The sequence below is a fragment of the Mauremys reevesii genome, linkage group 11 (assembly GCF_016161935.1).
Source record: "Mauremys reevesii isolate NIE-2019 linkage group 11, ASM1616193v1, whole genome shotgun sequence".
In the NCBI taxonomy this organism is placed as follows: Eukaryota; Metazoa; Chordata; order Testudines; family Geoemydidae; genus Mauremys; species Mauremys reevesii.
In genome coordinates this window covers 473,623-491,601 of record NC_052633.1, presented here as the reverse complement: position 1 = coordinate 491,601, position 17,979 = coordinate 473,623, and the positions used below count along the sequence as shown (strand labels likewise).

At 43.2% G+C, this 17,979-nt stretch overlaps 1 protein-coding gene across 5 annotated transcripts in view; it reads right to left on the bottom strand.

Annotated features, from left to right (window-relative positions):
- Nucleotides 1-17,979, bottom strand: part of DIP2A (disco interacting protein 2 homolog A) — a 186,903-nt gene that overhangs the window by 119,162 nt on the left and 49,762 nt on the right. For all 5 annotated transcript variants that reach the window (XR_005586121.1, XM_039494216.1, XM_039494217.1 and 2 more), the window contains one exon: nucleotides 15,619-15,690. Coding sequence is in view for 2 of the 5 variants with exons in the window: in XM_039494216.1 (XP_039350150.1) it covers nucleotides 15,619-15,690 (72 nt within the window). In the remaining 3 variants the exon portion in view is untranslated. The remainder of the gene's footprint in view (nucleotides 1-15,618; nucleotides 15,691-17,979) is intronic.

The window sequence follows — 17,979 nt, the reverse complement described above, 5'->3', positions numbered from 1 at the left end:
GTCCACACAACGAAGCCCTTTATTTTGATATAAAGGGCTCTTAAAACCGATATCTGTACTCCTCCCCGACGAGGGGAGTAGCGCTCAAATCGGTATTGCCATTTCGGATTAGGGTTAGTGTGGCTGCAATTCGATGGTATTGGCCTCCGGGAGCTATCCCACAGTGCACCATTGTGACCGCTCTGGACAGCAATCTGGAGTCGGATGAACTGGCCAGGTAGACAGGAAAAGCCCTGCGAACTTTTGAATTTAATTTCCTGTTTGCTCAGCGTGGAGCGCTGATCAGCATGGACTGTACGGAAGATACTGGATCTGATCGCTTTATGGGGAGACAAATCTGTTCTATCAGAGCTCCGTTCCAGAAGACGAAATGCCAAAGCATTTGAAAAAAATCTCCAGACAGAGGCCACAGCAGGGACTCAACACAGTGCTGCGTGACAAGTGTAACGGAAAGCCAAAGAATCAAATGGACGCTCATGGAGGGAGGGAGGGAAGGGGGACTGAGGACTCTAGCTATCCCACAGTCCCCGCAGTCTCCGAAAAGCATTTGCATTCTTGGCTGAGCTCCCAATGCCTGAAGGGTCAAAAGCATTGTCCCAGGTGGTTCAGGGTATATGTCGTCAATTTACCCGCCTCCCCTCCCCATGAAAGAAAAGAGAAAAAAATAGTTTCTCGCCTTTTTTCAATGTCACCATATGTCTACTGCATGCTGCAGCGCTGAACAGCAGCATCCCCTTCCCTTCCTTTCCTGATGGCAGACGGTACAAAAGGGTTGGAAACCGTCCTCATCAACCCGTGAGTGCTCCTGGCTGGCTTTGGTAAAAATGGGAATGACTCCCGGTCATTCCCGGCAGATGGTACAAAAGAATTGAAAACTGTCCTCATCATAGCAACTGGAGGCTGAGCGCCTCACCCCACCCCCCCTTTCATGTCTAATGAAGATTCTGTACTGCCTGGACTATCATAGCTGCCTCCCCCTCATTTTATCTCACTAAAAAGTCAGTGTTGCTTATTCCTGCATTCTTTATTACTTCATCACACAAATGGGGGGATAACTGCCACGGTAGCCCAGGAGGGGTGTGGGACGAGGGAAGCAACGGGTGGGATTGTTGCAGTGGCACCCCCTAGAATGGCATGCAGCTCCTCATTTCTGCGGGATGTCTGGGGCTCTGACCTGGAGTGGCTGTGCTCTCTGGTTCTCTAGTACACTTGCCCCATATTCTAGGCAGGACTGACTATTTTTAGACAAAACATAAAGAAGAGAATGACCTGGGGAGTCATTCCCATTTTTGTCCATGCGCCCCTGGCCAACCTCAGCGAGGCCAGCCAGGAGCACCCATGACAGCAGCAGACGATACAAAAGGACTGGTAACCGTCATCGCCAATTTCCAAAGCAGCAGACGGTACAAAAGGATTGATAACCGTCATCGCCAATTTCCAATTGCAGACAGTGATAAAGGGCTGGTAACCGTCTCTGCTACCTTGCAAAGGCGAACGAATGCTGCTGTGCAGCACTGTAGTACCGCGTCTGTCAGCAGCATCCAGTAGACATACAGTGACAAAAAGCTAAACGGGCTCCATGGTTGCCATGCTATGGCGTCTGCCAGGGCAATCCAGGGAAAGAGGGTGCGAAATGATGGTCTGCCGTTGCTTTCACGGAGGAAGGATTGAGTGACGACATTTACCCAGAATCACCCGTGACACTGTTTTTGCCCCATCGGGCATTGGGATCTCAACCCAGAATTCCAATGGGCGGAGGAGACTGCGGGAACTATGGGAAAGCTATAGGATAGCTACCCACAGTGCAATGCTCCGGAAATTGACGCAAGCCTCTGTACATGAGGCACACTGCCGAATTAATATGCTCAGTGTGGCCGCGTGCACTCGACTTTATAGTCTGTTTTAAAAAACGGTTTCTGTAAAATCTGAATAATCCCGTAGTGTAGACATACCCTTAGGCTCAGCACTAAATAGATTCTGTTCATCACATGGCAAATCTTCAATGGTTAGCAGCCATTCTCTCAGGAAACTGAAGCTGACATCCACGATGCATGTCTTATTACAATACATGAAGTCATGGAATGGATCCCAGAATCCACTGCATCCAGTACAGCCTGAAGTGAGGTTTTAGCAATCAAGTGTCCTTCATCACAAATTGATTTAAGCCCCAACTCTAAATTCAGTAGGTAATCTATCTGTCCTATTGGAGATGATGATATTTGGATACATGGCTTGATAATTAGCTATTCTGACTTCAGTGGATTTGATTTTTCATTGGCAGCAGAAACAACCAGTGAAGATGGAGCTGGATGAGAACAGAAATATTCAAAGCCTCTGGGCAGTACTTGATATCATAGGCACCAACTTTCCCTGGTGCTGGTGGGTGCTCACATCCCCTCCCCCCCGCCTCTGGCCCCACCTCAACTCCACCCTTTCCCTGCCCCTGCCCCGCCCCCATTCCAACCCCTTCCCTAGAGTCCCCGCCCCAACTCTGCTCCCTACCTGACCCTATTGGACTCCATCCCCAAATTCCCGCCCTGGCCCTGCCTCTTCCCGGAGCACACCACATTCCCCCTCCTCCCCCCTCCCTCCCAGCACTTGCCACGCAAATCAGCAAGCGCTGGGAGTCAGGGGGAAAAGGCAGGCATGCGGTGCGCCTAGGGGAGGAGGCGGAGAGGAGGTGAGCTGGGGCGGGGAGCACCCTCCCCCGGGGTCTGCGCCTATGCTTGATATCTATGATCAACACCTTTTGAATTAGCTGAAATTAAGGCAGGAATATTCCAAAGATTTTACGCTGGATCCAATATTCCCTCATTTATAGTAAATTCAACTCTGCCTTGACATGTGGACAGTAAAATATCAGACAGTTAGTATGCTTTTTCCTGAACCATGGAAAGTCTAAGCACAAAACAGTTACACCTCCTGTAAAAATTAACATGATTTTATGGCAAAGAATAAGGGTGGAACTATGGAAGGAAGATGCAGTCGCTTGGAACATGTAGTGTGTATCGTCAAGGGGGTAAAACAAATGTAAGGACATGTTCTTTAATTAAAATCCTAGAGGATCTAAAGAGGAGCCACGATCGGTTGTGTTCTTTTCAGATGGCTGTATGCTTTGGAAACAGAAACCAGCCCAGCACCAAGAAAGATCAGTCAATATAAGACATTGAGTTTAACCATTTAACACTCATCCAAAAGTTCTGCCTAACTGTAGTGTAAAGTGAATGCTATTAGGAAGTAAAAACCTATACGGTAGTGTTTTGTAAATAACTGTATTAAAATTAAGCAATTATATAAAAAGGTTGAAATGCCCTAGTTTGGAAACAAATCCAGCTACTGGTTTAGGATTAAATCTATTAACAAATATTATTTAATAATTTTTAGTTTATTAAGGTGCCAAGTGTTATAGAATTTGACCAATCTGCAGTCACTGGGGTTTGGTCAACAATGGTTAAAAACTACTGAAAGCACTTTATAGACAAAAAATGTAAACTTAAAAAGCATAAGCCTGCCAAGGTGGGACAGCAATGAAGCTGGAGGGAGCTTGACACTGGAGTTGAGCTGTTAGGAATTGGTATGTTGCTCTGAAATCAAGCTGACAGAGCTGCTGTGGAACATGACCAAGCATTTCAACAGAAGCTAACAGTAGAAGTATTGCATCCATTACATGAGCAAGTGCTTCAACCAGAATTAGCATATGGAGTATTCTATTTTGAAAGTCAACGAAGCATTTATCAATAAAGAGGAACTGTTTTACATATGATGGTTAATTTCCTATCATGAAAGATACAAATCAAGAACAAGGACATGTGTAGTAGTATATGGGCAATATATGCTATCTAAAGTCAGTTATCGTGGCACAGGTGGGCCGTGGAGTTTTTATAGCATGTTTGGGGGGGGGGGGGGCGGCGGCTCAGAAAGAAAGGTTGAGGCCCCAGGCAATTGCCCTGCTTGCTACCCCCTAACACCAGCCAACTTTGAGAGCCCACAGGATGGCTTGCTGCTGCCAGCAGAGGAGCTGCTGGAGATGAAACAGACAAAACACAAGAGACACCACATCCAACCCTAGAGATGCCACTGAAGTGACTGGGAAAAGGGTAGGAAGTGACCCAGGGAACCTGCCTGGGGTACTGGGATCTGAACTGTGTGTCAGGGGACCTTGTTTCAAAGGACCCTGGGTCGGAAGCCAGTGGAGTAGGGTGGGCACAGGCTCCCCTCCCCTCCCCACTCTCGCAGTAGGCGACACTGCCCTGATAGCACCGCAAGGCGAAGTGGCCCCTTTGAACTCTCATGAGCGAGCATTACACCCCCAGAGTATTGCCATGAGGTGATACTGCCAGTCTGGGACATGCAAACAACCCTCAGAGAGAGACTTACTCCGGGCCAACAGCAGCAACTCACAAGACAACAAAGTGTGCAAATTAAAGTAGGCCAACACCTACTTAGTGTATCACGTGCTTTTTCAGCCTGTTCAGCATCTGAATTAAAACAAGGTTTGTCTTCCTTAATGTACACATTCTAAGTTAGTGGCTTCTCCCACTACATTCCTCATTTTAGCCCTAGGTGTGTGTGTTTCTCCAGTTTACATCCCATTATTCTCACACTTGGAAAGATCCAGTAGGCTGAATTTAAAGGTGATCTGTAAAGCTCTGTATGAAAATTTTACATTGGTAAGCAGGTAAAGGCCTATGAGAAAGGAAGTCTGACTGTAACGCATAGTATACGCTGAATGGGCCAGGTGGTCTAACCACACCAACTTAAGTCCTGCTGCGTGTTCTAGGGGAAGTCCCTTATCCTTTATGCTTCAGTTACTCCACATGTATGAAACCAGGGACACCTTCATAATGGAAGGATTAAGTAGTGTTTGCAAAAGGTTACATAAATGTTGAGCATTTTAAAAAAGCCAAGAGAGGTAACAGGTGGGAAAAGATCTCATATTTTGCTGAAAGGTTCAGAGTCTGGTAGTTCATATCCACGCATTGTGTTTCACAGACAAAAAGCGCCATAAAGAAAAAATTACCTGTGGCTATTGGTTTCTAAAAGGTATACAGAACTGTAACAGATGTCTGAATATCATCATTTTTCTCGACTTTCCCTAACTCCAAGTTTGGAGCTGCCTCAGCAATCGAACAACAACAAGATACAAAGGGAAAATCTTACTTTTTAAGCATGCAAAAAGCCTGTAACAGCTATTCTGTGCCTTTTGAAACAAATAAAATCAAAAGAAAACTACCTCTAAGCTGAAGGTGGGTGGGTACAGAACAAATTACACTTGCATAACTCCAAGGAACAAGACTGATAAGAAAGCTACTCAAAGGTTTGTAAAAACTAATCCCATTGGAAATGAATTAGTAGGCAGAAAGCAGGTGAAGTCAAAAGGGCAAAAATGAATGCAGATGGGTTGTTTTTTCAGGGTATCAGAAGTAAGGGCATGTATCTATTGCCTATAAACACTGCAATAAAATGCAGAGGCACTCTTTAGGGAGAGCTGCAAAAACTCAATCAAATACTTGGCCAATTCCCTAAAAAACAGGGAGGGGAAAAAAAACACCCCACCACAATCATAAGTATTTGACCATGACATACAGATCCCAAGCCTCAGTGCAAACCCTGGGAGAGTGTGGACTTTCTTTTCATGCTTGGTGAAGTGCCATGTGAGACGTCCTGCCACAGCGCAGGGGGCTGGACGTGATGAGTTCTCAGAAATGTAGGGCTGCAAGGGACCTCGAGAGGTGCGTCTCTGATTTCCAAAAACTTGTTATTCCAAAAATCTCACCACACAAACCCATTCAAACACATTATACACCATAATACTACCTAAACTGTTATCTTAAGTATTATTTAATGCAGCTGAATGTTCAAATTAGGCATCTGAATACATTTAATAAATACTACAGGATAGATTTAATTAGATGTCAGTGTAATCTAAATTTAAATCTAATATACAGCAGCATTTAAAGCAAGGTTTTCCAGCAAATTACACAATACATCACAACAAGAACAAGGAATCTGGTGGCACAATACATCACAATGAATTTCATATGAATAGTGAAATGTATGATGTGGTGTCCTCAGCATTAAGTTTTATTGCCAATACCACCAAAAATAGATACACCTTCATTCATCCTAGTCAAAATGAGACAATGTGCAAAGATAAGAATCAAATTTTGTTGGGTGGAGAGGAGGAAGGGCTTTTCATTAGTGATGAATCATTGTCTGTATTGTCTTACTATTCCTCAATTTTTCTATACTGTATGATGTTTTAAGACTATATTTAAGCCTAGTACAATCATTCCCATAGGCTGATCTGTAAACTAGCATCAGGATTCTGATTGTGGTCATGTCTTGATTTACCTAGCAACCTGGTAAGAAGATCTGTCAGTAACAATTCTACAGATATTGTCAGAGGCTGAAGAGCCCCAGAAGCCAGAGAGAGAAATGAATTCTGGTGAACCAGAGCTTAGTTTTAGTATGAATGCCCTAATTTAGAGTTTCAAAAGATATGAAGACTCAATGTTTATCCAAACCTCGGGAGGCCACTGAGGAAACTCCATGGTCCCCCACCTTCACAGCATGATGTTTCGGCCTGTGGATGGCCTTTAGGCAGACCCCCTTTTCAGGACTGTTCAATGGGGAGGACTCCAGGCCTATTTCCTCCTGGCATCTAAAGGGGACAACTGCAGGCCTGACCCTCTATTCCGTGTGTTCCCCTTCAGAGTGGTTATATGGCTCCTTTTCCCTCGATGTTGCCCTTCTGGGAAGAAGGGCAGAGTTTCTCCTACTCCATTCATGGATTCCAAGGCCACAAGGGACCACTGTGATCATCTAGTCTGACCTCCTGCATAGCACAGGACAGAGAACTTTCCCAATACAATTCCTTTTGAACTAAAGCATGTATTTAAAAAAACAGATCCAATTTTGATGTAAAAATTGCCAGTGATGGAGACGTCACCAAGACCTTTGGTAACTATTCCAATACACACCTATTTCCAGTCTGAATTCCTCTAGATTCAGCTTCCAGCCATTGGATTGTGTTAGACCTTTGTCTGCTAGATAAAAGAGCCCAGTATCAAATATTTATTCTATGAAGGTACTTAGAAACCGATCAAGTCAACCCTTAATCTTCATTGTTAAACTAAAGAGATGGAGCCCCATGAGTCTATCACTCTAAGGCATGTTTTCTAATCCTTCAATAATTCTCATGGCGCCTCTGAACCCTCTCAAATTTTTCAACATTCTTCTTGAACTGTGGACCCCAGAACTGTACACAGAATTCCAGCAGCAATATCACCAGTGGCAAATCCAGAGGCAAAACAACCTAACGCCTACTCAAGATTCCCTTGTCACTGTACAGGGAGCTGCTCCCCCATCCGCCCAACCCACATGGCATCTGGGTATGGGAGGTCCAGATGCCTCCACAAAGCCTCATCCTGTACACCCAGAACCCCCCTAGTCTTCCATATCAAACCCCACCCCCCTAAACCTAAACACATGCATCTTGAGCCCCCCTGCATGTAGACCCCCTAACTCTGGACCCCAACCCCTGCACCCAGACCCCCCTCAGTGAGCTCACTGCACTCAAACCCCCACCCCAATGAGCCCCACACTGAGCCCCCACATCCAGACCCCCATACCACTGACCCCCAACTAGCTGCACCCAGACCCCCACCAAACGCCACACCACCAGCACCCTGCTGAGACCCCCACACGCAGACCCCTCACCACTTTCACCTGGAAGCCCCTGCAGTGTCCCATTGCCCCTGCACTTGGTACCCCCGCCCAATGAGCCTACCTGCGCATCCAGATCACCCCACACCTAGACCCCCCACTGAGCTGCCTGCACCCAGATTGTCCCACACAGAATCCTTTCACCCCACACCTGAATCCCCCCACACTGAGCCCCTCCACACTTGGATCCTGCCTGCCCCACACCTGATGCTCTTCGTGCAGAATGGCAAGGCTCCAGGGTGTTTCTGGGGCAGGTCCAGGCCTTGTGCTGTGTCAGGGTTGGGGGCAGTCTCACCATTGAGTCCGTATCCCAGGGGTGGAGGGTGAGGAAACTGCAGGGTGAGCTCCCACCTTTGTACAGCCAGTGGCCTGTGCTCCCCACTGCCATGTTGGAGCCTCTGCATTGATTTGTTGACAAATAAAGGTTGCAGAATTTTAAAATATTGTGCACAGAATTTAATTTTTTGGTGCAGAATGCCCTCAGGAGTACTGATAGCACCACAGGTAGAGTGCCCTAGAAAACAAGCTGAAATGACTAGTGCTTGGGAAGATTTTATGGACGTGTGGTTTCTTAAATGCTGCTTCTATCAGTTTCTTTGCAGGAGATATTTCATCTTTCATTTATTTAAATATGTCCTTAAACAAGAAAGCTATAGCTGAGTTTCACTTGTATATGGAATTTTCTTTTGGAAACCCCAAAAACTTCAATAACTACCTATTTAAGACAGACTGTCAACTTAAATGTTTTAAACATATTTTTCCTATGTTACTAACAGTCTTAGATAATAATTAAGAGTGAATCCAAACTGCTTCTCACTATCTATGCTCTGACTACTTTACTGTATTTCTCAGTTTGAACAATTAAGTCAGTTTTACTTTGTGTTGTTATCAATTTCACTTTAAGCTCTTAGCACTGCTGGGTTTGAGTTTTGAACACTGTATGGTAACATTTGTTTACAGACAAGTGTTATATTCACTGGCTTTCAAAAATGACTATATTATATTGGTCTTAGATTTTATAAAAGCTTATTTTTGTAAAATTTAAGTGAAGGGGGGATATTTAATTTGACAAGGTCTTTGCTGTTTGTCCTTACTTAATTTTTTCCATTTGTTTACATAACTTCAAAGTCAGCATTGAGAAACAATGTCTCCTAGAACCTAATAAAATTTCCCGGAAGAGCTTATCAACAATTTTATCTTATTTGGGAGATTTTGTCTTCCCTTTTTACTATTTTACTGAATTATTCCATGAAAGAGCCTGCACTGTGACAATACCGAACCCAGACATTAGCTGATACTGACTCTAAAATCTGGGAGACACCACCAGATCTGATGTCAGCAATGGTATCACTTGGTGTGCAACTTGTGCTGACACATTTTCACTTGCACGGAAAAGTTTATCCTAGGACACCCAAATCCCTGCAGGAGCAAGGGGGCAGGGAAAGCTGCAGTCCTGGCAGGGCAGCTTCCTTTACAAACACTTACAATTCTTTAAAAAAGTGTTCCAGAAAAATCAAGACACAGTGAGGGCATAGAACACTGGTGTAATCATATACACACAGAACTCTGAGGCTGGAAGGGACCTTAAGAGATCATCCAGTCCATCGTCCCAGGCTGACAGGATTTAGTGTAGCAGATGTATTTGCTTCACAGATTGATGCAGGATTTCTACAGAACACCAATTATTTTTCAGTTACATTTTGTGAGAAAGTTCCTCCTCTGCCTTGAAGGGTCCTGCGCTTATAGGCGGATTTGCTTGCCTCAGAGATTCACCGCAGCCCTCAGTTTGGCCACTTTTGCTAGTGGCTCAAACCTGACGTCCACTCAGCTAAGCTCATCACTGCCCAGCATGAGGGAAACGGAGAACAATCCCCAAAGTCTCTGTATCCCACCTAGTGGGTCGGGGACAGGCCAGATCCCTTTCCAATTTAGACCTTCCCTTCTAGTGTTTCTCACAGACCAGGTCAACTCCTCCTGTGTCTGATAAGGAGTTGGGGGGATCGGGGGGGGCCCAGGCTCACTCTCTATACTGGGTTCCAGCCCAGGGCCCTGTGGATAGCACCTGTCTACCATGTTCCCTGTTTCAGCTGCGTGACACAGCTACAACTCCCTGGGCTACTTCCCCACGGCCTCCTCCAAACACCTTCTTTATCCTCAGTGCAGGATCTTCCCCCTGATGCCTGATCACGCTTGAACTCTTCACTCCTCCAGCAGCACCTTCTCACTCCCTGCTCCTTGCACACACCCCTTCTAACTGATGGGAGGTCCTTTCAAAACCAGGTGTCCTGATTAGCCTGCCTGCCATAATTGATTCTAGAAAGTTCTTAATTGGCTCCAGGTGTCTCGATTAGCTTGCCTGTCTTAACTGGTTCTAGCAGGTTCCTGATTGTTCTAGGGCAGCCCCTCCTCTGGTCACTCAAGGAACAGAAAATTGTTCACCCAGTGGCCAGTATATTTGCCTTCTACCAGACTCCTGTACCCCACTGGTCTGGGTCTGTCACAATGTGTTGAATGATATTATATAATTCAGATTAAATTTCACGTTAACATTTTTCTTATACACTGCATGCAAAAATGACTGGAGTGACATGGTGTGTTTAAATGCACACACACTGCAAATGTGGAAGTAATAAGTAACAAAGCTTGTTTTTAGTGGTGCCATGAATGCCTTGAACACTTAAGCATCTTAAGCTATGTCTACACTACAGCCCTGCCAGCATAATTTATGTCCCCCAAGGATGTGAATAAACCACCCCTGAGTGACGTAAGTTACACTGATATACGTGTTCGTGTGCACAACGCAATGCAGCTTCTGCTGCTCACGGAGGTGGGGTTTTTATGCTGACGATAGGTGGGAGAGCTGGAGAGCTCCCATACAGTACACGGCCACATGTTAGCTGCTTTGGGAACAACTTAAAATGCCCTCACTTTGGTATATTTCAGTTCTTAATCATAATGTTTAACATTCAGCAGTTTTCTGGACTGAATCCCCCCCCCATGAATCTGATTTATTACACAAGTTAATATCCTTTCAAATACACAGAGGCTTTATTTTAATATGAAAATACATCGACATGCAGTGTTCCAGATGTATGTGTAGAGTGGGACATTAGGAGCTCTTCCGCATGGTAAAGAATAAAAATCACAAGGCACACAGGCAAAATACATGATTTTCTAGGACGTAACTGTTTCTAAAACAAAATTTGGTTTTATTGTTATTGAAAACAGTACTTTGAGGACTACATCCACGGCTAGTATGAAGTTTTAAAAACAAATGTGAATTAGAGCAAAAAGGTTTCAAAATATTATTTTGTGCATTTTAAATACACATAACAAATGGCCAAACTGAACTTTTCAAGTGGTTACAAAGGCCTTTGGAAACAGAAGCTTCAAATAAAAGCACCTCATCAGACAAATATAACATGGTTTTAACAGTATTAGGAGTTAGATTAAATCTAAAATATATAGGGTTTAAACACAAGTAGTCATGCAATTGCTTTTAACTCAGACTATACCATCAATTTTTATGTTAGAATGATAACTTTAAAATAAACAATTTTGATAACAGGTTTCTGCATCAAACCAGTCCCCAAAATAATTGGTAGAAGTGGTAGTGTATGTCAGTTATCAGCAGACACTGCAGTTTGTCTGAGTGGCAAATGTAATATTAGTTACAAGCAGCATTATTTCAAAATCTGTATGTATTTATTTTTTTAAAAAGGTAGTTTCAGTAACTTTTTTTTTAAAATTAAAATTACCCTGTAATCTTACTTTTTTAAAGCAGTAATGATGACACCTTGATTAAGTTATTTATCAAGGCAAAAAAATATATCTAAAAGCTAAATACTCCTAAACAAAATTCTCAAGAATATATATTAAAAACACCTTGAAATAAAAATCACTCAGGTACACGTCTCACTCTGGATGCAAACTGCTGATGTAATACAGTGTTAAGATGTACATAACGACAGCCATACTGGGTCAGACCATAAGTCCGACTAGCCCACTTTCTTGTCCTCCGACAGTGGCCAGTGTCAGGTGCCCCAGAGGGAATTAACAGAACAGGTCATCGGCAAATGATCCATCCCCTGTTGCCAATTCCCAGCTTCTGGCAAACAAAGGCTAATAGCCATTGATGGACCTATCCTCCTTCAACTTATCTAATTCTTTTTTGAACCCAGTTATACTTTTAGCCTTCACAACATCCTTGGCAAAGAGTTCCACAGGTTGCCTGTGCGTTGTGTGAAGAAATACTTTCTTTTGTTTTAAACCTGCTGTCTATTAATTTCATTTGGTGGCCCCTGGTTCTTGTGTTATGACAAGGAGTAAATAACACTTCCTTATTTACTTTCTCCACACTAGTCATGATTTTATAGACCTCTATCATATCCCCTTAGTCATCTCTTTTCCAAGCTGAAAAGTCCAAGTCTTATTAATCTCGCCTCATACAGCAGCCGTTCCATACCTCTAATCATTTTTGTTGCCCTTTTCTGAACCTTTTCCAAGTCCAGTATATCTTTTTTGAGATGGGGTGACCACATCTGCACACAATATTCAAGATGTGGGCATACTATGGATTTATAGAGGCAATATGATATTGTCTGTCTTCTTATCTATCCCTTTCTTAATGATTCCCCACATTGTTTGCTTTTTGGACTGCCGTGGAACATTGAGTGGATGTTTTCAGAGAACTGTCCACAATGACTCCAAGATCTTTCTTGAGTGGCAAAAGCTAATTTAGACCCTGTTATTTTATATGTATACTTGGGATTATGTTTTCCATTGTGCGTGACTTTGCATTTATCAACACTGAATTTCACCTGCCATTTTGTTGCCCAGTCACCCAGTTTTGAGAGATCTTTTTGTAGCTCTTTGCAGTCTGCCTGGGACTTAACTATCTTGAGCAATTTTCTGTCATCTGCAAATTTTGCCACCTCACTGTTTCCCCCTTATTCCAGATCATTTATGAATATGTTGAATAGGACTGGGCCCAGTACAGACCCTGGGGGACACAACTATTTACCTCTCCCCATTCTGAAAACTGACCATTTATTCCTATCCTGTGTTTCCCATCTTTTAACCAGTTACCAATCCATGAGAGAACCTTCCCTCTTATCTCATGACATCTTACTTTGCTTAAAAGCTTTTGGTGAGGGACCTTGTCAAAGGCTTTCTGAAAATCTAAATACACTATATCCACTGGATCCCCCTTGTCCATATGCTTGTTGATCCCCTCAAAGAATTCTAGTAGATTGGTGAGGCGTGATTTCCTTTTACAAAAACGATGTTGACTCTTCCCCAGCAAATTATGTTCATCTATGCGTCTTACAATTTTGATCTTTACTATAGTTTCAACCGGTTTGCCCGGTACTGATGTCAGGCTTACTGGCCTGTAATTGCTGGGGTCACCTCTGGAGCCTTTTTTAAAAATTTGTGTCACATTAGCTATCCTCCAGTCATTTGGTACAGAAGCTGATTAAATGGTAGGTTACAGAAGAAACAGTTAGTAGTCCTGAAATTTCACAGTTGAGTTCCTTCTGAACTCTAAGGTGAATACCATCTGGTCTCGGTGATTTATTAATGTTTAGTTTATCAATTTGTTTCCAAACCTCCCCTGACACCTCAATCTGGGATAGTTCCTCAGATTTGTCACCTAAAAAGAATGGCTCAGGTTTGGGCATCTCCTTCACATCCTCAATTGTGAAGACTGATGCAAAGAATTCCTTTAGTTTTTCCGCAATGGCCTTATCACCCTTAAGTGCTCCTTTATCCTCTCCATCGTCCACTGGCCCCACTGGTTTAGCAGGCTTCCTGCTTCTGATGTACTTAACAAAAGTTTTGCTATTACATTGAGTCTTTGGCTACCTGTTCTTCAAATTCTTTTTTGGCCTTTCTAATTATATTTGTACACTTCATTTGCCAGAGTTTTTGCTCCTTTCTATTTTCCTCACTAGGATTTAACGTCCACGTTTTAAAGGATGCCGTTTACTGCTGACTTTACTTTGTTGTTTAGCCCTGGTGGCTCTTTTTTGGTTCTCTTACTATGTTTTTTAATTTGGGGTGTACGTTTAGGTTGAGCCTTTAATATGGTGTCCTTAAAAAGTTTCCATCCAGCTTGCAGGGATTTCACTTTTGGTGCTGAACCTTTTAATTTCTGTTTAACTAACCTCTTCATTTTTGTATAGTTTCCCTTTCTGAAATTAAGGGCTACAGTGCTGGGCCACTGTGGTGTTTTTCCTGCCACAAGGAGGTTAAATTTAATTACACCATGGTCACTATTACCAAGCGGTCCAGCTATAGTCACCTCTTGGACCTGATCCTGTGCTCCACTTAGGACTAAATCAAGAACTGGCTCTCCTTTTGGGGGTTCCAGGAATAGCTGCTCCAAGAAGCAGTCATTTAAGGTGTCAAGAAACTTTATCTCTGCATCCCGTCCTGAGGTGACTTGTACCCCATAAATATGGGGATAGATGAAATCCCGCATTATTATTGAGTTTTTTATTTTAATAGCTTCTCTAATCTCCCTGAGCATTTCACAGTCACTATCATCATCCAGGTCAGGTGGTCTGTAATATATCCCTACTTCTACGTTCTTATTTGAGCATGGAATCCAGAGAGACTACGGTACAGCTGGGTTCATTTAAGATTTTTACTTCATTGGATTCTACGCTTTTTCACATATAATGCAACGCCCCCACCAGCACAACCTGTTCTGTCCTTCCGATATATTTTGTACCCTGGTATTACTGTGTCCCATTGATTATCCTCATTCCACCAAGTTTCTGTGATGCCTATTATATCAATAGCCTCACATTTAATATGAAGCACTCTAGTTCATCCATCTTATTAGACAGACTTCTAGCACTGGTATTTAAGCACTTTAAAAACTTGTCACTTTTTAGCTGTCTGCCATTACATACTGTAATTGAATGGGACTTTTTTTTTCCTTTTGACTGTTTCTCATCAGATCTTACCTGTATTTCATCTTCCAGCCTCTCCTCAGTAAGACATAGGGACTCTCCATTTATAGATCCTTTCATAAGGGATGTCCAAATCACATACTCCCCCGCACCTGTCGGCTTCCCATCAGCCCTTAGTTTAAAAAATGCTCTACGACCTTTTTAATTTTAAGCGCCAGCAATCTGGTTCCATTTTGGTTTAGGTGGAGCCCATCCTTCCTGTATAGGCTCCCCCTTTCCCAAAAGTTTCCCCAGTTTCTAATAAATCTAAACCCTTCCTCCCTACACCATCGTCTCATCCACACATTGAGACCCTGCAGTTCTGCTTGTCTAACTGGCTCTGCGTGTGGAACTGGAAGCATTTTAGAGAATGCTACTATGAAGGTCTTGGACTTCAATCTCTTACCTAGCAGCCTCCAGGACCTCTCTCAATCCTTCCCAAAGTCACTAGTACCTACATGTACCACGACCACCAGCTCCTCCCCAGCATTACACATAAGTCTATCTAGATGTCTCGAGATGTTGCACCAGGCAGACAAGTCACCATGCGGTTCTCCCTGTCCAGGCAGACAAGTCACCATGCAGTTCTCCCGGTCACAACTGATAACAATATTTCATTATATAACTCTGCATAGTTATATTTTGTTTGCTGTAGATAGCTAGCTAGAAGATAGATGCTTAATTTCTGAACCTGCTTGCTAACATTCAGGTCTGATGCCTACCACAATGTGCCCACTCAGATATTCCAATGGGGGCTGAAATTCTATTTACTACAAAGAAACCCAGAGTTTTCTATAAAGTTAGTAACGTCACTAACTCAGGACAATGGTCCTTCTGCTCATTAAGGATTTAGGGGATATACAGATCACTTTTTACAATCATTTAGCACAAAAGGCTTCCCTGAAACTTTCAGATAGTTTAAATCTCTTACCTTGAATTAGTGGTATGTAACGTGCAAGTAGCTTCGCCCTTTTCTTTTCATATCCTTTTTGAGTGATGTCTCCTAAACCAACAAAGAAAAGAGTAAGTCTTCTCAGTGTGTTTTAATACACCTATCCATTATCAGAATGGTATTTTAGGATTTTTTTTTTTAATAAAGGAATTACACTTGTGTCTAGCCATCGGGCAAGATATAGGAACAATGCATGACCTTACATACCATATGTGCTGTAATACCTGGACACAACAGCATGAAACCAAAAAAGAATAAAAAGCCGTTCCAAAACTTGGAAGCGTCTGTAGGTTGAAGTCAGACCCGTAATGAGTGCATGTGTGCAGGGCCGCCCAGAGGATTCAGGGGGCCTGGAGCAAAGCGGGGGAGCTGCGGAGCTTGTACTCACCCAACGGCGGTCCGGCTCTTTGGCAGCATTTCGGCGGCAGGGGGCCCTTCAGTCGCTCCGCGTCTTCGGCAGCACTGAAGGACCCCCCCGCCGCCGAAATGCTGGCTGAAGACCTGGACCGCCGCCAGGCCAGGGCTTGCGGGGCCCCTGTGGGCCCCACCGGCAGCCCTGCATGTGTGTTTGATTAGTACTTGTACTAGGGTTGACTTTGCAGAGGGTATTTGCTGTCTACCAGAGCACAACAGTTCTACAGCAGCACAAAAGATCTGTAGCCTTAAAGGAAACCAGTAGAGACAACGTGCTTTGAATCAGACCATTCTGTGATGCCAGAAATGTTCATTGCACCAAGGCTTAACAGAAGATGCTTTAGTAAAATGGATGTGCAGTACTTTTTTTTTTTAAATAAGTGTTTAAGATCTTACTACCTGCTTTGTTTTTTTTCTAATGTTTCCTCTTTTCAACACTGCATCAAATTACATCAGTCTTCAGCACTAACCTCGATTCTGCTATAAACTGGACAGTTGACATACAAATCATTGCGTTTTCAGCCATATTTGCATACATTGTGTCTCTGCAAACCATGACATTTTCTTTTGCATAACTTATCCCAGTCTACAAGAGAAATGTAGAACAATTCTATTTTTCTAGAAATATTTATTTACTGTTAAGAGAACTTCTGGGGACTAAGATTTGCATGACTTCTGAAAAACAGAAGGAAAAAGCTTCATGTAAAGCTTGCAGCAAAGTTATCATAAATTACTTCTATCAAGTAGCTTAAATCTGCTCTTTAGCTCATGCTCAGGATAGACACTATGTGGAACAATAATTTGTAAACCAGAATTTCTCTTCAGAACAGTCCCTGCTTCTTGAAGGTGGACTATCCCCCCTTTCATATTTTTCCACTACACATTGGGGCGGAGGGGGAGAACTTTGCAGTTCCACACACAGTACTAACAAAGCAAACCTCATGTTACTGTGCTAGCAAAATATGCAGCTGCAGCAAAAAGTATAAACTGAAGCTGGGACAGTATGTCAAAAGCATTTTCTCAGCTTCTGCCATGAAATACATTTCAGACACATTATTTGTTTCTAGTAGTAACCACAGTAAGAGACACACTATGTAAACACAAAGAAAGCCTAGGTCCTACGAAAAAGCTTTCACTCTTTTTTGTGTGTGGAAAAGTACATGGATTTGGATATGGCCCTATCAAATTCATGGGCATGAAAAATGCATCATGAAGCATGAAATTTTGTCTGCCTCGTGAAATCTGGCTATTGTTGGGGGGGAGGGGTTGCAATATTACCATCCTTACTTCTGTGCTGCCTTCAGAGATGGGCTCCTGGCCAGCAGCCACCGCTCTCCAGCTGCCCAGCTCTGAAGGTAGTGCCGCCACCAGCAGCAGTGCAGAAGTAAGGGTGGCAATACTGTGATCATCCTATAACCCCCTCAGCCCCCTTTCGGGTTGGGACCTCCACGGTTACAACATCATGAAATTTCAGATTGAAATGTCTGAAACCATGAAATTTAACATTTTTTAAATCCTATGACCATGAAATTTACCAAAATGGACCATGAATTTGGTAGAGTCCTAGACCACCAAACAGAACCAACTGCTTTCTAAACGTTGAGGAGCTTTCTGTCTCCATCCTGTTGTGAAAGGGAACCAGAAAATTAAAGGCTGGAAAACAGAGAGAAAATAAAAAAAGTTTCAGCAATAAACTTTGCTGATAACTGATATGCAGCATTCATCCAGAAAAGTGGCACCTATAATGCCCATTGGATGAACACTAAGCATGCAGTCACTCTACTGATGTATATCACATGGCTTTGAATGTGTACGAATCAACACATGCCTATCAGACATTAAAAAGAATAAAACCTGGTCCTTAAAACTTGTCCATTTCCCTCAGAATACTGGAGGATAACCACGTCAGTGTTCTCAACTGTACCG